General features: G+C 39.8%; 1 protein-coding gene across 2 annotated transcripts in view; it reads right to left on the reverse strand.

Moving 5' to 3' along the window:
• Positions 1–2855: 2855 nt before the first annotated feature.
• Positions 2856–25899, reverse strand: part of ADNP2 (ADNP homeobox 2) — a 32991-nt gene continuing 9947 nt past the window's right edge. For both annotated transcript variants that reach the window (XM_042461713.1, XM_042461712.1), the window contains exons 2-4: positions 19818–19937; positions 17675–17764; positions 2856–6737 (exon numbers count right to left, since the gene is read on the reverse strand). In XM_042461713.1, the coding sequence (XP_042317647.1) occupies positions 3741–6737; positions 17675–17764; positions 19818–19925 (3195 nt within the window). In that variant the 5' untranslated portion in view covers positions 19926–19937 and the 3' untranslated portion in view covers positions 2856–3740. The remainder of the gene's footprint in view (positions 6738–17674; positions 17765–19817; positions 19938–25899) is intronic.

Genomic DNA, 25899 nt, shown 5'->3' on the forward strand with positions numbered 1-25899 from the left:
CAAAAGATGAATTAAATGTTAACGGTCAAGCCCATTCCTCTTTGGGCTATTCCCATTTGTTATATGAGATCTTAATGAAAATGAGATGTGGTTCAGTAAGACAAAACTGATCTACGTCTGTGACAGTTTTATAACATTAAGATGCAGAAAGCTACATCAGATTTATGTGGCACAGTCAGCTCAAGGAACACCATTTTCCTGCATCACCCTTCCAGTGTTAGTTGTCAAATGAGGTTAGTTTTGTCAAGACTGTGACAGCAGGAAATGGATCTGGAGCTGCCATTCCAACAGCAAATTACCAAACTCAGTAGCTGTATCAAGAATTTAGAAGACTATAAAAAGGAAGAGGGGAGAATGTAGCAGCACCTTTAAGAGTAGTTTTTATTTTTGTATGACCTTTCATGAACATAAACCCACTTAAGAGGCAAGTGAATGGTCTGCAGAAGTTTAGTTATATCCACAAAAGACCATGCAAAAATAAAACCAGATATAAACAAATCTAACATCCTCTTTAATCCTACATGCTTAGAAACCCAATGAGAAGGCTGCCAAAAGACACTGTGAGAAACCGAAATCACAAAAACGTACATGGGCACTGTCATGCCTTAACATGAACTACTGTCATCAGAAGGCCCACTATATATATTAGGCAGAATCATGTGAAATTCCTTACCAGTATTATCACATCTTTTGTTGTACATTGCTACATACATGAATAGTCCTTGCAGAAATAACAGCATACATGTAAAAGTCTGTCAGCAAAAAGAGCCTTGCCTAGTGTTCTCTCCCATGTAGAATGTGTTTTCAACAGGCATCTTTTAAAAGACAACACTGGAACCTGAAATGATTACAGAAAGGGCTTTATCACTGGATTTTGCTGATTGTAAGCCATACCAGGCATGAATCATTAAAAGAATTCTCATGTGAACTTGTCACAATTATATCTATTTCATAAATAATCTTTACACATTGATAATTGAAAATGTAGTTTATTGGGGCCCTGCCTGCAAAAAATGATGGTCCAAACTGATAAAATCAATTGTCACTAATGTTTGCAAAATTCAAAAGTCCTAACAGAGCAGGTTATCTACCACAGTAAGCTCAAGTTTTATTTGGTGCTCATTTTTCTCCTTCCTAAGCTGAAGTGATATTCAGTGAAAGAATAAAGGATGCTGTGCACAAAAGTACTACTACAAATCAACCTCTATATACCTTCATAGGTTACACCTGCTATGGAAACTTTCCATGTGGTGGGAGCCAAGACTAAGCACTGTACTAAGCAAATGTATTTTACAAGTAAGCCCATAAATTAACCTAAGCCCAGCTGAGGTTTATATGTTTGTCTGCACTGAAGAAATAACTCTTCATTTCTTCACAATGCTCCTGCAAAAGCAGATGTTGGAAAAACTACTCCAGTACTTGTACATCTTCCAGCCATTTATGCATACATGAATGAAGGCCAAAAGTAAAACAGTCATCTACTCTCCTGCTCTGAGTGACCAAGCCATATCTTCTGCCTGTCAGTATTAATACTGACATTTATGACTCATCTAGCGATGTCTTCCATCTTCTCACCAATGGATTCCACGTCACGTATCAGCATCTCTGCCTTTGTACTGGTACAACTACTAGCAGGTCAGGCTACAGCGAAGAACTAAGCCCTCTTACAGTTTTATGACATTTAAAGAAACTGAACAGCTTCTAATACAACTGCTTGAACTGCGCATCATTATTTACATGTCATTTCACGAAAACAAACAAAATTGCTTGGCATAACAGATTTGTTAGTAACTAGAAAACAATCTAAGACCAGCACTCAAAAAATGTAGTGTTCTTATTTTTTTGATGCTACAGTAATAGTTTGTTTATGCTGAATAAAGCGTTATTGATCTTGTAGAGATCATACATTTGTCTTCTGAATTTGGAATGCCAAAACTAATAATGCCTAAAAGTAAAAGAACAGAATCAACAAAGCTTACCACAATCTCAACCCTATTCTGTTTCTGAAGAATATCAGCTATGTTTTCTTGTTTTAACTTCAGACAAAACTATTTTAACCATTGCCATAATAGCAAGAGCTTTCAGTCAGTCAGCACTGATGCAAGTAACATGGCACATTCAGAGTTGAGCAGCTGGACTGTTTTGCATTTCACACATTCAATGTCACTGTAACCAGCCAAAGAAACACAATAGTAAACAAAGAGTATGAGCTGAATAGCCAATGCAAGATCCTCCTATGCTGGCACCAATGAAAGGGTTATATTTGATCCCATGCTTCAGATATACGCTACACAGTCACATGAAGACATGTTAAATGACTCAAATTTTTCATTTGGAACATTTGCCCACACAGTGGCATGACAGCTAGGACTTAGCAATGATATGCAGACATTTCCAACTGTTTCCTTGAATGGTATGCAGTGCTTCCTGACAAAATAAAAAAAGGATGAAGTGATCTATCCTAGGTAGCTATTACTATTTACAGTATATTGAGCAGCTCCATTATTTATTTAAATAGGCAAATCAATACTGGGAACAGTCAGAAGCAGAATGTCAGAAAAGGGGATACAACTTTTCATATAATCTTTCCTAATTACTTCCTGGGGAAAGGAGCTATTTAGGAAGCATTTACAAACCCTCCTCTGATGTGTAGCATTGTATCTACTGGAGGCAATAAAGTACGGAACTACCCATTCACAGGATGCTCGGACCTTCTCTGCTGGAAAGGGACTTATCTTAGGTAAGTACTAACGTTCCACTTTGTGAATAACGAGACTGTTACACTCGGTACTACTCACCAGTAAATTTGGCGAGGGCTTAGAAGGTAATATGAAAGTCAGGTTGGAAGCCAACAGTTTAAAAAGGAGTAGGGTTTTTATTATTATTATAACCATCTAACCAGGTTTGATATTTTACCAAAATTTGCATTTGTAAATACAACTGCTATTTTAAAAAATTCTGAACATTTGTTACACTAATACATAAAAAATCATGAGCTGAAAAAACTACACAACAAACAAAAAAATGGAAACAAAAGAGACAGCCTCAAGTATACTATACTGTACCCCACTGCCACAATGAACAATTGCCCAAACGTAATGCATTGCATTAACTTTCATGACCAGTGTGCTTGGTGCATGTTGCCTGATCCCACCCACTTTCTCTCACCCCAAAACAGGAGCAGCTGTAGAAAACAGGAACTCAGCACAAATAGGTTTAGCATGGTTTCTCAATTACAACTCTTACTTTGCACACGAGCCCCAGAACTCCATCCTACTTCTATCACTCTTGCATGAAGAGCAACATACTGTATATGAAATGGAAAGCCTTCTCTGTACAAGACTGGAAAATTGGAAAGTAACTCTCCCCTCCTCCTGTCTGCTTTCAACTTAGTTCCTAATAATCGAAGTAAGGCTATTCTCCTAACATGCCAGCATCTGAGTTTTTGTGCATGTGTGTGTGTTTAGCTTGTCTGGAAGGCAACAAGCTAGATGTTGAGGATGTAATGCTAACTTTTTTCTTCCCTGAGAGTTCCTGGTTACTACAGCCAATAGATCATGCAGCATGCACTAGTCTACTACCCAGGAACAATAAGCCAGAATTCTCTGCAATTCTGTTTTATGGTTTTGCACAAATATGGCCATCATTTAAAAAATTTTTAATGTCACAAGAAACTAAATTGAGACTGCTGAAGTAATAAGCAATATTAATTGAAGGACATTTTGTTATTGTTTTTAAAGTTACACATCTTCTGATTCACATTTTAAATTCAAATTGTGCTTTATATTTTTAAGTTCAGACATATTAAAGCCCAAAAGCACAGACGGCGTAAGTTTTTTTATTGCCCTTAAGCAAGTGTGTCTCTTTCTTCCAAAAAATGATGCAATGTCAACTTTCCATGCATGAAGAATAGATGATAATAATTCCAACTCCTTTTTAGTAGGATATGGCTTCTTGTGAAAATAATCAGCAAGAAACCGTTTCTGAACTTCATTTGAGCTATGCTGGAATGGCTTCGGATTTAATGCTAAAATATGGAGATCATCAACTGAAAACTGTCCTTTAGTTTCTGTCTTATGATCTGTCTTTTGTCTTTTGGAAGGCACAAAATTCACATCCTTCACTGGAATTTGGGCCGTACCACTATTTATAATCAGGAATGGCTGGTCATCATTCTTTTCATCTTCTCCAACAGCATAAAGGTGGTCAGATTGTTTCCTCTTGGCTGAAGAAGCAGCATCATGCTTCTCACCATTCACAAGCGGCAGCTCTTTTTTGTCACCGGGTTCAAGCTGCAGCTTCACAGCTGAGGTACTGTCCTTTGGGGCACTCCGGCAACGGAGCAAATGCACAGCAATAGCAGTCAGTGTCATGTTGCCAGTGTATACACCGCAGCAGTGGATGCACTTGAAAGCAGGAGACTTCAGTATGGTATGCACAGTTGGCATGATATGGTGCCTCTCCTTCAAATGGATTTCATAGGCATCTGTGCTAGTGAAAATAGCATAGCAAAAGGGACATGTTGACACTTTCTTATTGCCCTTGTTCATTTCAGCAGCTTCATGTTGCAGTTTGATGTAGAGGGGAATAAGGGTCCTTGAATTTACCCCAGCTAGGAGTGCTAGGTGCACTTCCTTTTCACAAAGTTCTTCTTTTGCAGTTATACTGAAGTCAAAATGAGGAAACACGAGGTCACCTTCAGAATCACTCTCAAGTTGAAATCCTTTGTCATTGTAATTGGCATGCAGTTTCTTCTTTCCTTTATGTACAGTTCTAGTGTGATCCACAAGACATTTTAAGTCATGAAAAGTATTAGTACAGAACAAGCAAGCCAATCCATGTGTAAAAATGTGTTTTATAAGCTCTGACTGAGATAAAAAACATTTACAAGAAAAACATCTGACTGTCTCATCTTTAAGCCATCTCAAAAAAGGTGCACAGGCTGCAACTTTGTCTGTTTCAAGAGCATCCTCTGTCTTTGTTGCACCAAATTTGTGAGCTAAATGCATGTGCACCTGATAGACATTTGATGGGAAAAGTTCACTGCAAACTGGGCAAGTCTTCCACTGTTTAGCCTGTTTGAGAGCTAGGTTCACGGCAGTAGCAGAGGGAGCAATCTTGGCAGAAGTGTTAGTGGCAGAGGTTACAACAGCAGAAGAAGGCACAGTAGCTGGGGCCTGAGAAGCTGGGCCAGATTGCATTAGCTGAGCTGGCACTTGAGGTGGTGAAACTGTTGTCACCCCACCACCAGGTGGCACAGGCAAAGCCACTGAAACTGGTGCAAGAGTGTACGTGGGGATCCCATTAACTTGCTTTCCAGTTGGGATTAACTGTCTAAGTATTGGTCCTGCAGTGAGTAAAGTAGGGTTCTGAGAAGCTCCAGGTCTGACTGGCTGATTCACAGGAAGAACTCCTGGGGCTACAGGTTGATTAAACTGTAGAATCCCAGGTCCAACCGACTGGTTTACAGGAAGAACACCTGGTGTGCCAGGATGATTAAACTGAAGAATCCCTGGTGAGAGAGTCTGAGTCACTGGAAGAACCCCAGCACCACCTGGCTGATTCAAACTGCCAATAGGCTGATTTACAGCTAGGATCCCTGGTGAAGAAGGTCTGTTGATTGGGATAGAGCTAGGTCCAATGGTTCTGTTCAGCGATGCAGCTCGTTGGGTCACAGGGAGAGTCCTTGGTACAAGGGGACTGCCAATTGTCTGGGCTGAATGATTAACTGGAAGCAGACTAGGTCTGACTGGCCGAGTGAATGAAATGACCCCTGGAGGAACAGCTCGGTTTACGGCTCCAGCGGGCTGGTTTAGGCAGAAAACTCCAGGCCTTGCAGGCTGTTTTAGGGAGAACGGATGGGAAACAAAGAGCTGTTGAGAAACTGAAGACTGAAGAGTTGCATTATTCTGCTCCCCTGGGTTAGGAGGACCAGGCATGAGTGTAATACGTGACTGAGCAACTGAAGTTAGAGGCGATGTATGGGTCAGACTACAAGAGGCACTTGAAACACTCAGTGGTCCAACTGTGTTTGGAATTGCTTTTGCTGGCACCATATTTGGATTTTGATGGAGTGGTGGAAGTGAACGCTGAACACATGCTGTAGAAGAAGATGGCCCTCTTGAGCCAGTGGTAGGTATTAGTGGTGAAGGAACTCCAGCTGTGGAAGGCTTAGGAGCAATACTGACCATCTGCAATGACTTTGCCTGCCCTGCTTTCTTAGGCTGTACCAAAATGACAGGCCGCAGTATATTTTCCAGGTCTTTGTGGGCTTCTGATGTCAAAACATGATATATTAAAGAATCTCGACTGTTGGCAAAAGCATTGCACTTTTTACAGTAGTGATCGGTAAAATTTTCTTCACTTTCATCAGGACTCTCTTCAAAATATGTCCTCAATAGGTTTTGAAAGTGAGTTACCAACACATGTTTCTTTGTATTGTAGTAGAGTGTGTCTGTAAACTGACATTTCTGACAGACAAAATTTAAAGCATCACTTCGAAATTGTCTCATGCCACCACTCACATTATAATTTTGTATTTTTTTCTTGGAATGAAACATCCGGAGATGTTTTCCCATTATTTTGGAATGAGATGCAAATGCACATTCTGGGCAAGAAACAAGTAACTCTTGGTCAACTTCATCTTCATGACAACGGTTCAAGTGATTTTTGAAAGAAGAAAGATATTTTGATGAGAACTTGCACAAGCTACAGCAATATGGATTTGTTCTGTATCTCTGCAAAACAAAGTAAAAGACAACAATTGCTTCAGCACATATTCACAAATGCACAGTTAAGAAACATGGAAATACTAAAAGATAACCTTACTAGCTAGACAGACAAGTTTCTTCAAGACTGGTATTTATTAAGAAAATAAGAGTACTTTTGCTAGTAAATAAAGAATGAGGAAAAAGCCAAGGTTCTATATATTCATTTGTATAATTTTCTAAAACAACAACTTATGTATGGATTACAAAAATACAGTGAGAAAGAAAAAAGAGCTAGAACAAAGCATAAATCATGCAGCATTCCAGAAGCTGTTTGCACTGTAACTCCTAGCATTCTTCACCATGAGCTACAGTAAGTAGGACTGGTAGGACTTCCTGTGGAAAGGATGTCATATTGAGGAGGGAGCAAGCTTGTTTTCTGCTGCTCCAGAGACTAGGACCCGGAGGAATGGATGCAAGCTACAGGAAAAGAGATTCCACCTCAACATTAGGAAGAATTTCCTGACAGTAAGGGCTGTTTGACATTGGAACACACTCCCTCAGAGTGTAGTGGAATATCCCTCCTTGGAGGTCTTTAAACAGAGGCTGGATGTCCATCTGTTGGGGATGCTTTGATTGAGAGTTCCTGCATGCCAGGAGGTTGGATTGGATGGCCCTTGTGGTCTCTTCCAACTCTACGATTCTATGATTCTACATCTGGAAGGCCACACAATTCTGATCATGAACCAGGAATTGTTTATGTTGCTAGCTTTCTTGAGATGCAGCTTTAGTAATGTTGGTTTCAACTTATTTCAGAATGACAAAAACAAGAAGGAAGGAGGACAAGGATGTCAAGGATATCTGACACTATCATCCAAGATGAAGGGGAAGAACCTGTAACTAGTTCTTGCATACCTGTGAATGAATGAATGAACTTATTACGGCACATGGCCAGCATCAAAATATAGCAATATTACAAAACATGTAACATCAGGTATACTGCCGTAGCACAAATATATATACTTTCTACTCCAATGGAGATGTTTATCCTCTATATATCCAAATAGAAGGGGAGAATGCCCACAGTCCCATCCCCCATAGCATCACAAAATTCACACATTATTATAAGACATTGGCATAATCAAGTATTGGCACAGTCAACAGTCGAATATCACTTCCTCATTCCTTAAAACCTTTTCAAGATTTAGAAAAAAAATTAAAACATTGGCATAGTTATACAGTTATCAACAAACTTTTTCAATGCCATATCTGTGACATTTTATATAAAATGGTATAAAGATAAAATATGTAAAACAGTAAGATGATGGCTCGTTATGCCCAAACTCTAAAGCATTATTATTTCATCTGTATTAAAAAGTTTTTACGGCAGATAATTGCAGCTTCAAAGAGCTTGGCAACTTATATAGTCACCAATTCCATGCTGTCTGAAAGCAAATAATGTACGTAAAATTGCTCTTTTCTGCCAGGTAAGTGTAAAAGAGGGAATATATATATGGCACGAGATTCTATATAAAGGGGGCAACAAAAAAGAACATGTCCAATATACAACCCTGCCTAACACCATTGAAAGTGGGAATAGATCTTGTCATACTGCCCTGGCATCATTCAGCCTGGAGGGAGTGAGGGGGTGGGTAGGGGCTAATTTTGTATTGCAATTTTTACTGTAAACCGCTATGATCACTGAGGAATAGCGGTCTATAAATAAAAATTATTATTATTATTATTATTATTATTATTATTATTATTATCACAACTAGATGGGAATTCTCATGCAGCTTATGCATTAAAGTTAACAATCTTCTGTCTATGTTAGTTTCTTCAAACTTTGCCCAAAGTTTGTCCCTTGGGATAAGGTCAAACACTGTTAAGTTTGTGCTTTTTTTGTTTTTATAGGTCTCTTACAGTTCTTCTTTAATTCAAGCCATTCAGGTGGAACTATTTGCATATTTCCATTTCTGTATTCCCTGTATTTTTCTACTAGAATTTGTTTTAATTTAATGAAATCTTGATCAAATCAACTTTTTGATCTACAGGGTTTATTAATATTCCTGGGTGGTTTCGGCTGGCTCAAGGAAGTCTTAATTATAAAACTTAGGTTTTGGTAGGATTCAAAGACAATATCAGAGGAATTCGTAGTTAATAATATATTTCGTAAAATAAGACTTTTTTTCTGAATTCAAAGTAACTTTTATGTTGTTTTCTGTCTTTAAAGACCATTTAATGCCTTGTGCTCTCACTTCTGGAATCCCAATAGGTGGATCATCTCATTCTGAGAGGAGTGAAAATGGAGTAACCATTGCTTTCTGCTTCTGTAACCTGCTTGCTTCAAGTCCTAGAGGTTAATGGACCAAATAAGGTAGCAGGAAACCAGAGTGAGTGTGCTCTGAGATGCAGAGAGCCATGAGAAAGTGGTGTGATCAGCGTGTGTAAATTGCATGCAACCAATTAACTGCTGCCATTCAATAAGCCAATGAAAGGTTAGTCATGAGAGTTGCATCTAAATAACTTTGTAACAATGTATATTGGTGTATGAATGACACTGAAAAATGGAAAGGAGCTGCGGCAGCAATTTTATCACCATCTACTGGCGTGCTGTCGTCTTGGCCAAATAAACTGCGTTTTGCTATGGACACTTCGGTTTCCCGTGTCTTCACTTCTGGGCGCTCCTTTCAAATGAACTTTTGGGGAGTTTCCCTTACAGTTCCACAAAGTCTGCCTGTGTGACACAATTTAAAGTTAATGTTACAGGTAAATGATCGCTTTCGATACGTTGCTCAACCGCACATATAAGTCTAGAAATTTTAGTCAAGAAATTAACCCAAAAAAACCTGACTCCATTGTGACAAACTGACTTACAAACCAGCCAATCAGAAGCCAGAGGCCCTAAGCCAATCAGGTGCTAGCTGAGGAGTTTAAAAGATTCCACTTGGCAGTTGGTAAAGTCAGTTAGGGTTTAGAATGTTGAGGGATGAGGTTGAAATGTTGACAGAGAGAGAGTTGAGAGAACAGTCAAGTCCAAGAGAGGACTGTGTTCCAGACGTTCCTGAAGGAATAGTCAGTTAGGGAACTGCTTTGTCCAGAGAGGGACAGTATTAGTTTTGGAGAGTCTACAGAAGAGAGACTCAGTGTAGCCAGGCTCTAAAAAAGGGGTTTGGGTTACATAATTTCTTGAGAGATACTATAGCCTTGGTGGCTGAGTTAGTAAAAAGATTTGCCTAAAGAGGGACAGGGAAAATATCTGGGAAAAGAAGAATACAGTGGTACCCCGGGTTACGAAATTAATTCGTTCCGCGGTTAATTTCGTAACCCGAAATACCTTCGTAAGCCGAATTCCCATAGGCGCTAATGGAAAAATAGCTCTCTGCTGCCCTCCGGTGGCGGAAAATAGCGCCGCGGTTTTTTCGTAACCCGAAGAAACCTTCGTAAGCCGAAGCAATAAATCCCTATGGGATTTTTTCGTATCCCGAAAAATTCGTAACCCGGCGCATTCGTATCCCGGGGTACCACTGTATTAGTAACGAAGTAAAGAGTACAAATGTAACTAAGTAACACATGCCTGAACTAACAGCTGTTTAATGTCATCTAGTTCAAGTAATCTGTTCAAACCCTTTGTTCAATAAAGTTCATATTTTGTTTTATCTAAAGTCTTGTCGGCCATATATATTATATCCACACTACTATATTATATAATACTGTGAACCTGCCACATATTAAAGGGGGTTCGTTACATAAATTAGTGGCAGCGGGGTGGGATTAGAAAGCCCCCTAAGACTGTCATAAGGTGAAGGAGTGTTGTCGTTACATCCACTTATCTATGTGTCAATGTAAATACTGTACTTTAACTCTTATTTTAAAAAGGAACCGTCCTCTGGCGAATGGCAAGAGTGTAATCTGTCCTAGAAGCACTGACTTCCCTCTACTCTCATCCATTCAGTCTTTAGTGTGACCACATACAGTTATGCCTGTTGGAATTTTGTACGTTCTTTGACATCATTTTCCTTTGCTTTAAATCCTTTGTTACATGTGCTTAAGTCTTACCCTCAACTTATCCATGAGCCATATCAAAATTCATAATTTTGGCCAAAAAAACTGCCCTCGACTTACAGTCGAGTATATACAGTATATTTCTTAACAGTGGGGGCACTGTTTGAGTGTATACCAATTTGGTGTCTGTCTTGGTGTTGAAAAGGCCACCGCCACCTAATGGCATGTCTTTAACCACCAACCATGAAAGCTCAGACAGCCATGGGGAGCACAGCCATGAATGCCTTCAGAGGGCCTGGTGCCAGCTGTCACTTTTGCCGCTGTAGTCTGCAATGTGACAAGAGATCACAGTTGGTGAGCCTCACACTGGAGGAATGAAAGTATCCTCTGGTCTTCGTCCTGCAATTTCTAGAAGGTGGAAGTTAGTTTTTCCCTACAGTAGCTGATGGCACACTCCCATGCAGGTGAGGTAGTTTGAGATCTTACTGAGGAGGGAGGCAGATGAGAAGAACTTCCTACCCACTAAATTCAATGTCTTCCCCTTCTTGTGAGCTGGTGTGGTGAAGAGCCCACAGCCAGCTGGCCGATCACAAGGCAGCAGGCATCAGCCAAGAGAATGCTGGCTGGTAGAACTTTAAAAGATTCTGTGCTGACAGTTGAAGTTGGCAGTTGGGTTTTGACAGTTGAGAGGGCAGTTAGGGGTCTGTTGAGTCCAAGAGTGGACGGGGATAGAGTTGTGAGTCTCAGTAGCGAGAGGCTCAAAGTTAGCCGGACTCTGGAAGAGGGGGTTCGGTTGATTAATATCCTGAGGGATATCATAGCCTGTGTGGCTGAGTTACTAATAGAGATTTAAGAACCAACCCGTAACTAAGTAACCAAGCAAGTCAACAATATCGATTTCACGTCCAAGTTACATTTTACCTTCCTGTTTTAAAATAAACTTTTGTTGCTGTTTGAACATCCGTTTGGCCTGAGTTTTGAAACACAAAAACACGCTACTGAACACTAAGGGTCTAGAGTGGTCGTCACGTAATTTGGTGGCAGCGGTGAGAGGAGGAGGCCAGGGTGCTGTCAGCCTAAAAGAACAGTGGTTTGAAATATTTATAGAGTGGTTGTCACATATTTTGGTGCCAGCGCCAGGATCTGGAAAATCCGGTTGCTAAAGGTGTGCTTGAGTTATAGGGGCCTGAGTGCAAAATACCAGGTACCCAATAGCTGATTTAAACTGAAAGGAAAGGAAACCTACAGTTTAATTATCCAAGTGTTTGTGTCAGGGGAGTAATCTCGGAGGTAAAAGAAAAGGGTACTGGTAGGAGATTACTCGAAGACTGACCACGCTAGATAGTGACTAGTCTCTGAGGTAAACATACTAGGTAATTGTAAGAGAGTAGTAGGAAAGGAAAAAGCACACATAGTGATTCCTGAGATAAAAGTCTGTGGTAAAGTAAGGAATCACTAGTCTGACTTCAAAATCCAAGTGGATTCTTTGTACTTAGTTTAGGCACAGTTAAATAAGAGTAGAGCTAGAAATGGTGGAAGAGGAAGTAGTAGGAAAAGAAATGGTGGCTAGTCTTGACACTTCCATTTCTAAATCTCAGGAGTGTGGAGATTTGGAAAAGCAAGCTGGAAATGGCTAGACTTAAAAAAGGAAAAGAAAGGGAGAATGAGAGTGCTCATAACAGAAAAATACAAGACATAAAAGTGAAAGAACTAAAGAATAAGAGAGCTCATAACAGAGATATGCATGACAAAGAAATGAAGACATGGGACTTAATGATCAGTTTAGACACTAGAGTTACTCATATTGTCAAAAATAACATTAATGATTTCCCTCTATATGATGCAAAAAAATTCTTAAATATGTTGCTGGAGATAATCTTGACTTATATATAGCTAATTTTAAACAGGTTTATAAATATGTGGAGTTAAAAGACAAAGAGCTTGACTTGATTAGGTTTAAATTAAAAGAACTGGAACATTAAAAAGAATTAAAAGAAAAAGAATATGAAGGAGAGTTAAGAGAACTGAAATATCAGAGAGAAATAAAAGAAAAAGGGGAAATTAAAAAGAAAAGAACATGAGGGACAGCTAAGAGAAATGGAGCTTAAAAAACAGTTGAGAGAACTAAAGCATAAGAAAGATTTATTAGAAGAAAAACATGAGAAAAGGTTAACAGAAATTAAAACACAATATGGCGATAAGAAACTCCCTGCAAACTGGGAAGCTTCAAGTGAGAGATCTGGTGAGGGTAAAAATGTTAAGCCTTGGGACCATGGCAAAAATGAGGCTGAGGAGAAAAAAATGGGTCGAGAGAGTGTGACTCTGAGGTAAATAAGAAAAGTCACTGGTCTAAAGAAGTCACTCTAACAGAAGTCATAAAACATGCTTTGAATGTGACAGTCAAGGGCATTTAGGATATAACTGTCCCAAGGTACAAGATAAAGAAATGAAGTCAGATTCAAAAGCAGTTTATTATGTGGAATAACTGTCACCAAAAAAGACAGAAACTTCACCCAGAGACAGAGGCCTGAAGACCAGGTTGCCATGGAAACTAAACAACAGTCACATAAAGAAAAGATGGTTGATACAACAAGGAAGTTAAAACAGATAGAAAAGTTGGAGAGTTTGATTCAAGAAAGACATCTTCTATATAAGGAACTGAACAAAAAGCTTTTACAAACTGAACAAAAGCTAGATGGTTCTGTAAAGTACCGTAAATTAACTAAAAAACTGGATAGTTTTAAACTGAGGTCTAAGACACAGGATAAAGTTATTGGTACACTTGAAGAAAGAATAAATGAACTAAAGTTAGAAAACCAGACCTTACAAGGCCTTATGGAAGGAAAAACAGAGAAAATTGTTACTCTGAAAGAAAGTTTAGATAAAAAAAGACTATTTCAGATTTAGAGTGTATAGTTTCTGGGATAAAACAGTCATCTAAACAGTCCCCTGAAACACCACACAAATGTAAAAAAGATATTACCAGACTACAGGGTTTGCTAGATGATGCAAATGAGAAGGTAATTCAAAAGAATAGAAAAGAAACGGCTTTAATACAAGAACATGAAAAATTACAAGAACAACTATATGATTTAAAACAAGAAAATCAGATTCTGCATCAAAAAAGTCAATAAAGGTCAAAATGAGCTTGATAACACAAAGTTAAAAACTGAAGATCTGTACACAGAGATTGCCAGACTGAAAAAAAGACAAAACTTTAAAGATCAAGAAGTTCAGGAACTTTTGGAAAACTGTCACATAGGCAATACACAGACATAAAGATGGGAAACAACATTTTATCACATAGAAGCAAATTACAACTCTATCCAACTTAAACTTTCACTTTCCTAGAGTCCTGGAAGTATAACGGTAGGGAGCCCTTTTCCACCCAGACTCTACCCCTAACTGTCCTTCTCTATCTCTGGAACCCTCCCTCTCAGGATTGCAAGCCCCAACTATTCCCTCAGGAACTCATGGAACCCAGTCCTCCCTTGGACTCAACCGTTCCCTCAACTATCAAATGCAACGGACTCTCTCCTCTATTAGCCCGGAATTTTCAAAAGTCCCAGCCCACATCCTATTGGCTGGTCTTCAGCTGCCCTCTGATTGGTCAGCCGGGTGTTCTCTGCACCACATGCGGTTCTGTTATATCCTGAGGGATTTCGTAGCATGGGTGGCTGAGTTAATAAGAATATATCTGTAACTAAGTAACAAAGAAAGACTAAAATAGCAACTTCGCATCCATCATACATTTTATAGTTCTGTTTTCTAATAAACTTTTATTATTGTTTGTATAACCGCTTGGCCTGAGTTTTGAAACACAAAAACACACTACTGAACACTAAGGGTCTAGAGTGGTCGTCACGTAATTTGGTGGCAGCGGTGGGAGAAGAAGGCCAGTGTGCTGTCAGCCTAAAAGAACAGTGGTTTGAAATATTTAGAGTGGTCATCACAGCTGGTGTCAAGTGGAGCCGTCAAGGTATATCCGAGTCCTGAACCCTGTAAGATTCTCCATTTTGGTAGATGTGAAGGGTATAGAGGAGGAAGCAGCACACGATTTTCAGATGACCTGGACCAGATAAGGTAGCATAGCCAATGTCACAGGCATGGTTGCTTGAGTATATAATAAATTGCAACTGCAGTTGTGTGACAGAGAGATCCACTGACTTCACTACAATCATCATCTGGTCAACAAAAGTTTTAACATCATTTGTGGGAGAGGATAGCTCCAGCGCCCTAACTGAAATGGGTGGTGACTTTCTCAGCAGGACAGTGACTGAGTCTGAATCCAACCTGGTGTCATAGGCACCAGTACTTGAGATGGAAGGCTGTAACATTTGAGCTGAAAAGGAGGCCTCCCTTCAAACTGAAGGAGCAGTTGCCAAAGGATGAGCCTTCTTAGCAGTCTACTTAGAAACCTCTTGTACCAGTAGGGGTCTGGACAGTACAGGTTTCTCTTGTGCCACCAAATATCTCTCCTATAAGTCATGACCCATATGCTGAGTTGCATGCTCAGCAGAGGCAATGGCCAAAGTGCATTCCTGATGCCTAGGTCGAGGATGTCTATTAGCTAGGTAATAATGATACCTAGCTTCATTCCCACAGCGGTAAGCACAGTCTGCCAATAATGGCTATTGTAAGCTGAAGAATCACTGTATCTGGAATAATAGGATTCAGTAGAAGACCTGGTGCACCAAGAGCTGTGATGTCTGTGATATCCATGAGGCTGATGGCCTTGGTGCCAAGAGTGCAGAGACTGATGATCGCCCCACCAGAACGGGACCTAGAGCATTAAGATATGACCTTGAAGCTGATTGTAACCTTAAAGCTGATCTGAATCAAGGGGGTTAGGGTGGAGAAAATCAATATGAATACCAATGTGGTGCAGATGGTATGGCTGGCAGCAGTCTTGAAGACTTCTATTGAGTAAGAGACAGTGGGACTAGGACTCTCAGAACAGGCAAGAACTCTAAGATTTCAGCCTCAGAAATATTCTCATCAGACTGTCGAGAACTCATGACTACCACCTCTTCAATGGAATAAATCTGGGAAATTTGTGATTGAGGAGCCATGGTTCTTCCTGAAAAGCAGTTTCTGAAACTTGAAAGGCAGTATTGGTGAAGCTAATTGAAATCAACAGTTCCTTTGAAGCTGGAGAACAAGACTGATGACGTTCCTTGTCTTTGGAATGTTTCTTCTTGTGTTTTCTCTTCACCATAAAATGCATCTCGACCTTTAAAGACTTCCACAGTGAAAGGAGATGTACACATGCCACTTGGGTTTCAGAACTTGCCCATGCAGCCTTAGACACAAACAAGATGAAATCCACCTGTAAACATTTGGCTCCACACCAAGTGGAGGAATAGGCCAATGGAAACAAAGTAGATTTTGAAGGCCTTGCTACTGCTTCAATAAAAAAAGAGTAAGATGGTCACAAAACGAACATGTGAGAGTTGGTCTACTCATGAAGGACTGCTTTCAGTCACTATTCCTCATTTTTTCTTGCTTAAAGGCCCAGTAAGCATAAGGGGCAACCACATGAACTTCACCCAAACAACTGAGACACTTCAAGTGTCCATCCCAACCAGGAATTTTGACGCTGCAGAAGACACACCTTTTGAACAATATCAGCAAGGAATGGAACCCTGAGAGCAAGCAGGGCTTCCAACTACGAAATGCTAGACGATCTGAAAAAGACCAGCTAATCCTGAGATTGAAGCAATCAGAGACCATGATCAAAAACAGAAAATAACTGAAGACCTCATTCCTTCACTGGTGTTGCAACAGTGGCTGAATAAGAGCTGGTGGTTTGGGCAGGAAGGCCCTTATATAGGCCGGGTGCTATCAAAACACTAAAACAAGTTTTTAGAAGCTCTGAACAAAGTAGTGAACAGGCGCAGGATAACCTCATTTGTATGCGTCACACAGACGATGAAGAATACCAATTTCACATAAGCATCTCCAGATAAGGAAAAAGAAAAACAGCAGGTATATCCTGATGGGTCAAGAAGCAATAAAATGTGTTAAATAAATATCCATAAATTTTTGTGGGTTAGAAGAGACATAAAAGGCAAGTGAAATCACAGTTTCTACAGTCAACTATCTCAAAGCTGTAAGCATATACTATATGGATGCCAACTATAACAGATATGTGGCTGTTTAAAAAGTTCTGATTACATTCCTGGGACATCTCTTCTAGTTTCAGAAAGCCAGAAAAATAACCAGCACATCAGCTGTTTTACATTTGCTTCTGACCAAAAGAAAAGAAGTTCCAAAAATACAGAGACAATGTAAAAATACAATTACAGTAGACCCTTGTTATACGCTGGGGATTGGTTCTAAGATCCCCCGTGTATAACAAAATCCGTTTATGCTCAAGTCTCATTAAATATAATGACATAGCAAAATGGTGTCCCTTATAAAAATGGAAAATCAAGGTTTGGTATTTGAAATTTATACTTTTTTTGAACATTTTCAAACCGTGTATGCTTGAATCTGTGTATAAAAAATCTGTGTATAAGCAGGGACGACTGTACAGACTGCATCAACTGCAGGCAGACAACAAAATCCAACAATCTAGGCACTATCCTTTATGAAACTATATGGAACTATTGTCTTTTTGTATAACATCTTAACTAACTCGTGTTCCACTGATTTCAGTGGCTGTTCTTTAACTAATACTGGATCTAGCTTAACCTTTATAATGATGTTCACACATTTAAGAGGACTTTAAACTTGCATTTCCAAAACAATAAGTTTTCCTTCACCACGTGGCACACACTTCTGAAACAGAGCAGTCTCAGAAACAGACTGTAATACAGCATGGGATCAACTGCTCAGAGCAAAAGGGTAAAAAAGTCTCCAAAGTATGTCCAAACCCCTGGTTTCATATATTCATTATCTGTAAATAATGGATAGTCTTCTGAAGGATAGTCTTCTGAAACTAGGATAAATATACATACCCGTCTTTTAGCCACAGACTCCAAATGAGACACATCATTCCATGAAGTGTTGCAGAAATATTTTTCTCCTGGGTCAAAACATTTCAGAGTCTAAGAAAAAGCAGAAACTTCTAAGAACAGCATATAATTAGGAGAAAATCCTGTTTTATCCAGTTAACTCAGATAAGTAATTTTATTGTATTCATATACATTGATCTCAAATTCAAATTATCATAGAAAAATGCTAATAACAAGACAGGGATGGGGAAAAGTAAAGTTCATAAATCCCATGTAATCTCCCACCACTCCCAATTTTTAAAAAATGGAAAAAGACTCCTGCATCCTTCCAAGTGTGTGGGTGAGCAATTTTGCTAAGTTTCCCTTTCTGTCCTGTTCAGATCCAAAAAAGTCTTCTTCCCCAAATCAACAGGGATTTCCAGTCACTTCCTGATTTAAAAGAATCAGTTTAAAACCGAGTTTAAAACTGCTCAGAAGGGGACAAAATAGTCAAATTGATCCCAATGTCCTTAAAAGTCACAAGAAGCTTTTTCAGTTTAAAAAATGGGGGAAATGAGGAGTCTTTGGGGGAAGTGCAGCCCTCCTGGCAAGTGCATATGCAGCCCAAAGACCTCAGGAAGTGTCCTATTACTGCTTTGAAATTTATGTATAGGATATAAAAGCAGTGAAATAACCGACCAGTATGCTCAAGCTATTTGCCCAAGTAAGATCCTTCCATGTTCCAAGAAGAATCCGGAGTCAAGAGCACATACAATCTTATCTACATGCATCTGGAGGGTATGTTACTTATGTCTCATACCAAGATGCATGAAATTCCAAGACCCATGTCCTTACTATACTCAGACCCACTATCAACAAATACTATGACAGATTTTCTTGACTGTAATAAACAATATGTGACCAGATGTTCTTCTAGAACCAATTTTAAACATATGGTAAAAGAGATTCCTCAAGATACAATCCACCTTACCATAACAACTTGTTAGAGAAATTGATATTAGTAATTCATGGAAGGCGACATCAGAAGATACTTCCCCAAGCTAGAGTATTTCACAGTAGATTTGTCTTACCACAGAGGTATTCCAATCATAGCCTGCAGATGGCCCTCAGCTATGGATTGTGCAGCCCCCACCTATTTTCCCCTATAGCGCTGTTGATGATCAGCTGGGCTGTAGAGAAACAGCGCTGGAACAGTGATCCAGATTGGGATCCTCATGAGAGGCGAAGAAGCATTCTTCAGTACTAATCAGGGAAGCCCCATTCTTATCTCCTATCACTAATTGGAGATAAGAGCAATTTAAAGACATTTAAACTTTTAATACCCTGCTCTTAAAATATCTTTAAAGTTTAATGATTTTTAAAGAGCAGGATACATAAATCAATCACACAAGTTAAAAAAATGGAAAACCAGAATCCCTCGTGCTTAAAAATCTTCCCCTTGCTCCAGTATTGTATTTTGTGATTTATTTTTGAGCAGACTGAACTGTGTTTTGCATGCCTGAAACCTACTGCAGCAATTCTTACTTCTGAGTAAATGTACCTAAAATTGAGGTGTGGATTGCATACCTATTGGGTAAATGTACGAATGCTAAGAATTATGATGCATAGAAATCTAGCTCACACACATACATTTCCTTGTTTTACCCTACTATTGGTGTTTCTTTTCCTTTTTCAATTTTTTACCTGTTTCATCCAGAAAAGGGATTGCCCTAAGCAATGTGTGCAGTAATGATACCCACTTCCTGCATCTCCTCTTTCAGGTAGGGTTTGAATTCCACAGACACTGGCCCACAGTTTAGTCTCTCCACTTCAACTATTAATATATCTTCAAACCTACCAGGCAATAAGCTGGTTCAGACATAATGCAAAACCAAATTCCAGATTCCCTTGTTTCCTGCTACCAAAATTACATTCCTTCTTCTGGAGTCTGAGGGAAAAAAATCATCTGAAATGGGGAATTATAAACAAAATGGGGATTTCTATGGGGTTGCCTCTTTTCTATGCATAATTCCAAAGAATCTAAGATCCTACTTATAGGAAAGGTCACCAAAAGTAGATTTTGACGTACAATTTTTCCACATTTATAGATTCATAATGTCACTTCCTAACAACCATAAAACTCAGTTATGATTCTTTTCTTCTTTACCTGAAGTAATTCCCGACAGCTATCAAGTCCAATATCCACAAGAATCCCCTTCACTTTCTTGCGAGCCTTCCTTATACTGTCAAGATTTTGTACAGGAACCTGGAACATGTTGGCTTTTGCCTGGAAAAAAAGGCAACACAATAATGTACAAAGAAAAAGTATAAGTAACACTTTGTTTTTAAAAACTCAAAATCTTATATTTTCTTAAGTATACAATTTTGAACATTTTTCACACTTATTTTAGCAAACAGGCACAGTATTAATTTCAAAGCCAATTGTGGAATGCCCTTCCACAAGAAGCAAGGCTGCCCTGTCCCTGCTTGCCTTTTGTTGGAAGCAAAAATGGCTTTATTTGATAATCATGGGGTGGCTTGGATGTTTGGTATATAGGCTAGGTATCATGGTTTTAGTGTGATTTTAATGCCTGTAATTTTATATTTGTAATTGTTTTATGTTTTTAGAATCTTTATTTGTGAGCCACCTTGGGTCCCTTTCGGGGAGAAAGGCAGGACAGAAATCAAGTAAACAAACAAGTAAACAAATTCACACTATTTATGGCAAACTAGGAAAACTGTTACTTGTTACAATAATTATAAACTCAGATAGAGCTGGATTGGTGGCATTCGTGGACAAGCTTTGTAGGGAACAAGAAAGGGTGTATTCCTCTCAGCTGAATTTGCTGAACTTGATGATTTCAGTACCATCAACCACCGTATTCTCCAGAACTGCCTTGCAGGGATGGGACCCGAAGACACTGTTTTACAATGCCCCTGTTCCTGCTTGGGAGGGATAAGACCAGAAGATGGTGCAGGATGATTGCTGTTCAAGTTCTTGTAGAATCCCTAAAGACTTTGTTTTGTCCCCCATGCTATTCAACTTAAGTGTCCATGGGTATGTGCCTTCAAGTTGCCTGTCAACTCCATGGGCAAGGAACATTCAGATGGTTTTGCCAGTTCCTTCCTTTGAAATATAATCTAAAGCACCTGATATTCTGTGAGCAGCATGGTGTAGTGCGGTTTGAGCATTTGACTATGACTTTGGAAAACAGGGTTAAAATTCTGGCTCGGCCATGAAAACCCACTGGGTGACCTTGGACAAGTCATATTCTCTCAGCTTGAGAGGATAGCAATGGCAAAACCCCTATGAAAAACTCGCCAATAAACTCCTCTGATAGGTTCATCTTAGGGTCACCATGTCAGTAATGACTTGAAGGCACACAACAACAACCTGGCATTTATTGGTGGTCTACAATCCAAGAACCAACCAGGAATGACAGGATCCTAGGGTCTTTAAGTCCTGCCTGCCCCATTCAACATATACGTCCAACCAAGGACAGAGACTATCTGGAAGCCTGGGGTTCAATGTAATGACGACACTCAACTCTATTTCTTCTTTCCACTGAACTCCAATGAATCTGTTTCAGATACATAAACCAAAGACTCTGCAATGAGCTCTGAGCCCACCTGCCATAAAGATAATCTTTCCCTGATTTGCTTATTTAAAACAAACTAACAACAATAGGGATCATTCCGTTCCCTATTCAGTCATGGAAGCCCTGGTGGCGCAGTGGTTAAATGCCTGTACTGCAGCCATTCACTCAAGACCACAAGGTTGCGAGTTCAAGACCAGCAAAAGGGCCCAAGCTCGACTCAGGCTTGCATCCTTCCGAGGTCGCTAAAATGAGTACCCAGACTGTTGGGGGCAAATTAGCTTACTTGCTAATTAGCTTACTTGCTGTTCACCGCTATGATCTTTGGAATAGCGGTATATAAATAAAACAAATTATTATTAATTATTATTTCTTTAACTTATTTCCTTTCTCAATATTTGCCCCCTCCACATTCAAAGGAGGGGGGGAGGCCACAATTAAGTCTCAGCATCTTCTTCTTCCCATCAACAAGTGCCACAACTGTAGTAAGATGAAGGACATTTAGCTTAAACCCAGGGGAAAGGGGGGAGAAATTTCTTTTTGTAATTGAAGTTATACAATTTAAGTAGTCAGACTAGCCTATAGCCTAGCAGCTAGACCGTAAATGTTGTCACTAGCTACAGACCTTTGATTATGGGAGCTTTATCAGTTAAAATGACCATAGTCATTAAAACTATCAATGAGAACTTTTCTTGCCAACAGTCTTCTTTCTGCAATTCTTAGTTTACTGTATATACTCATGTATGTCTAGAAATTTTAGTCAAAAAGTTGACCCAAAAAACCTGAGTCGACTTATCCATGGGTCAATGTAATACTATACTTTAACTCTTATATAAAAGAGGGACCATCTCCTGGTAAAAAGCAAGAGTGTAATCTATCCTGGTAGCACTGAACCCCCTCTGTTCTCTCATCCATCCAGCCTTTAGAGTATGCACAAACAGTTGTGCCTGCTGGAATTTTGTAAGTTGCTTGGCATCGTTTTCCTTTGCTTCATTCTTTAGCTCCTTTGTTACATGCCACTAGGTTTTACTCTCAATGTATCCATGGGTCATATCAGAATCAATAATTTTGCCCTCGGCTTATACATGGTCGACTTATTTTATTTATTTATTTATTTATTTATTTATATCCCGCTCTTTTCCACGACTGGGACTCAGAGCGGCTTCACAGCAATTAAAAAACAAACAAACAAACAAAAAGTACAATTAAAACATTTTAAAAATTAATAGATAAATGACATGCATTAAACAGAATGATTAAACTAGTCCAACATTCCTGCCTGTTCTTATAGTGATTCCTTAAATGCCTGTTTGAACAGGTAGGTCTTCACCTGGCGTCGGAAAGCCATCAAGGACGGAGCCGTTCTTATCTCCCTGGGCAGGGAGTTCCAGAGTCTAGGGGCAGCCACTGAGAAGGCCCTCTCTCGTGTCCCCACCAAACGTGTTTGTGAAGGTGTTGGAATGGAGAGAAGGGCTTCTCCAGAGGATCTCAGAGTCCGGGCAGGTTCATACCAGGAGAAACGGTCTGCCAAATAATGCGAACCTGAGCCATGTAGGGCTTTGTAGGATATAACGAGTACCTTGAATTGTGCCCGGAAACGAACTGGCAGCCAATGAAGCTGTTTCAACAGGGGAGTTGTATGGGCTCTGTAATCGGCGCCTGTTAACAGCCTGGCAGCAGCTCTTTGAACCAGTTGAATTTTCTGAACACTTTTCAAAGGCAGTCCTATGTAGAGCCCATTACAGTAGTCCAAACGGGATGTAACCAAGGCATGTACCACCGTGGCCAGATCTGGCTTCTCAAGGAACGGGCATGGTTGGCACACAAGTTTTAAATGTGTGAAAGCACTCCTGGTCACAGCAGAGACCTGGGCCTCCTGGTTCAAAGCTGAGTCCAAGAGTACACCCGAACTGTGAGCCTGTGTCTTCAGGGGGAGTGTGACCCCATCTAACACAGGCTGGATCCCTATTCCCTGATCTGCCTTCCGACTGACCAGGAGCACCTCTGTCTTGTCTGGATTAAGTTTCAACTTGTTTGCCCTCATCCAGTCCATTACTGAAGACAGGCACTGGTTTAGAACCAGGACTGCCTCCTTGGATTGAGGTGGGAAGGAGTAGTAGAATTGAGTGTCATCTGCATATTGATGACATCGCACCCCAAAACTCCAGACAACCTCTCCCAGCAGTTTCATGTATATGTTAAACAGCATAGGGGACAACACAGAATCTTGAAGGACCCCACAGGTCAATGGCCAGGGGGTCAAACAGGAGTCCCCCAGTACCACCTTCTGAGTTTGCCCCTCCAGGAAGGAACGGAGCCACTGTAGAACAGTAAATAATAATAATAATAATTTGTTTTATTTATATACCGCTATTCCAAAGATCATAGCGGTGAACAGCAAGTAAGCTAAACAGCAAGTAAGCTAAACAGCAAGTAAGTAATTTGCCCCCAACAGTCTGGGTACTCATTTTAGCGACCTCGGAAGGATGCAAGCCTGAGTCAAGCTTGGGCCCTTTTGCTGGTCTTGAACTTGCAACCTTGTGGTTTTGAGTGAATGGCTGCAGTACAGGTATTTAACCACTGCACCACCAGGGCTCCTTCCAAGCCCCATCCCAGAGAGGCGGTCTAGAAGGATACCATGATCGATGGTATCAAAAGCTGCTGTGAGGTCCAGAAGAACCAACAGGGACACACTCCCTCTGTCCAGTTCCCTGCGTAGGTCATCCACCAAAACGATCAAGGCTGTCTCTGTTCCATAGCCAGGTCTGAAACCATTGAAATGGATCTAGATAATCCGTTTCATCCAGAAACCCCTGGAGTTGGGAAGCCACCACATGTTCCAGAACTTGCCCAGAAATGGTAGGTTAGACACTGGCCGATAGTTATTCATTATAGTGGGATCCAATGATGACTTTTTTAACAGAGGCCTCATAATAGTCAAGTATATAAGGTACATTTTATTTGTTTCATAGCAAATGTTTACCCTTTTCTCTGAGGACCAAGGACCTGGCCGTTGGTAAAAGCAAAGGAAAAATTTCCTGTTTGCCTAATGCATTGACCCTCTATATAATTCGGATAGAATCAAATTATTTCATCCAATAATATATAGATGCTATAAAGGGACTGAATTCAGTTTAGGAAAGTCCCATTCTCCATTTGCAGGAGATTTCTTTCCTCATCATCTTCAGTGATACTTTCTACACCCAATGACCTTGACACACTAAACGTGTTCTCTATTTTCCTCGTCTTTATTCTCACCACTTTAGCTCTATGACCACATTTTTATGACTATGGGGCTCGACAAACCGCCCCAAAGGGACAATGGGACACTGTCCTTTTCTTAGCTGGACTGGGGCTGCGGCACCCCAACTCCGCGCCCAGGCCAGCTTTTCAGGTTGGTCTGTACAGGGCCTATATTTTCTTATGATTGAACATGAGTTATATGCTCTTCACTGAATGTCTTCCAGTTGAAGAGAGGCCGTCTTTGCGTTTTGCTTTATCTTACTAGCTTCATATCAATATTCTTTGCTTAAAGATACTTGTGTTATTAAGGGGAAGAGGAGAAACAGTAATATTTATATGACTCATGGGACTAGGTAGGGTGCATTTAATGTAGCCTGGGAGTGCTACACATTCCTTTGGTACTCTGGGTGTGTACGTGCAAATACACACATGCATGCCCAAGTGTTTCATTCAGCTTTTTCTCCACTACTAATGAATTGCATCAGTACAGATAGACCTGTTGCCTTTGTTATCTCATCATTTTATGAAAACAAGATGAGTAGTTAAATTCTAGGTGTGGCATTCTGTCCCTTGCTTCCTCCCCTAGCTCTAAGACATCTAAACATAGATACTAATTTAAAAGTTAGAGAATTTCTACCACTTGTTTTTCCATCAGAATGTCAGCTAAAATAATAATAGATGTAAAACTTTGCCAAAGACCAAAAATAAACCCAAATCGCTTAGTGGTCACTGATTTTCATCAAATTACTGCAGTTTTTTTCTTCTTTTGATCAAGGCCAAAGCTTTTTTTTTTTTTTTAAGAAAAATCTCTTAAACTCTTTCCAGCCTTATTGAACCTGGATACTACAGGGAAATAGATGTTCTTAATCCTTCCTTTTCTTGACACTTCTGGATTAGGTTTCTGAGCCAGTGTGGTGTTATTTGATTGAGTCTGGGGCTAGGTCTCTGGGAAATGAAGCAAAATTATTAAGTATTTTCTTGCAGAATGCTAAAAAATACTTAAGACAAGGTGTTCCTGTGTTTCCTTGTACCAGAATTATTTGTGAAACTATGTAAAAGCAAGACTTTTGTGTAAAGTGAAGTAGTGTATTATATCACTGCAATTCCTGATCTTCCTTTTCTCATTTCTTTTTAACAGAATGTGCTTTATTGGAGGACTAGAGGAGACAAAATAATAGTCTTGGTTTTCCTAATGTTGGCGGTTTTTCTTCTGTTTTTATTGTTTTTTTCCTGCTCTTAAAGTGACAAAAGTAAAGATGTTCCTTACAGTTCACTAATATATTTTCCCCCTAGAAACTGGGTTTTTCCCAAAAAGGAGGGGGGGGGACATGTCTGCCATCTTGTTAATCAGTTACAAATGCAAACACTAGGTTGCATTCATAACTGTTCAGTACTCTAGTTTATTATCAT

The sequence above is a fragment of the Sceloporus undulatus genome, chromosome 4, assembly GCF_019175285.1.
Source record: "Sceloporus undulatus isolate JIND9_A2432 ecotype Alabama chromosome 4, SceUnd_v1.1, whole genome shotgun sequence".
In the NCBI taxonomy this organism is placed as follows: Eukaryota; Metazoa; Chordata; class Lepidosauria; order Squamata; family Phrynosomatidae; genus Sceloporus; species Sceloporus undulatus.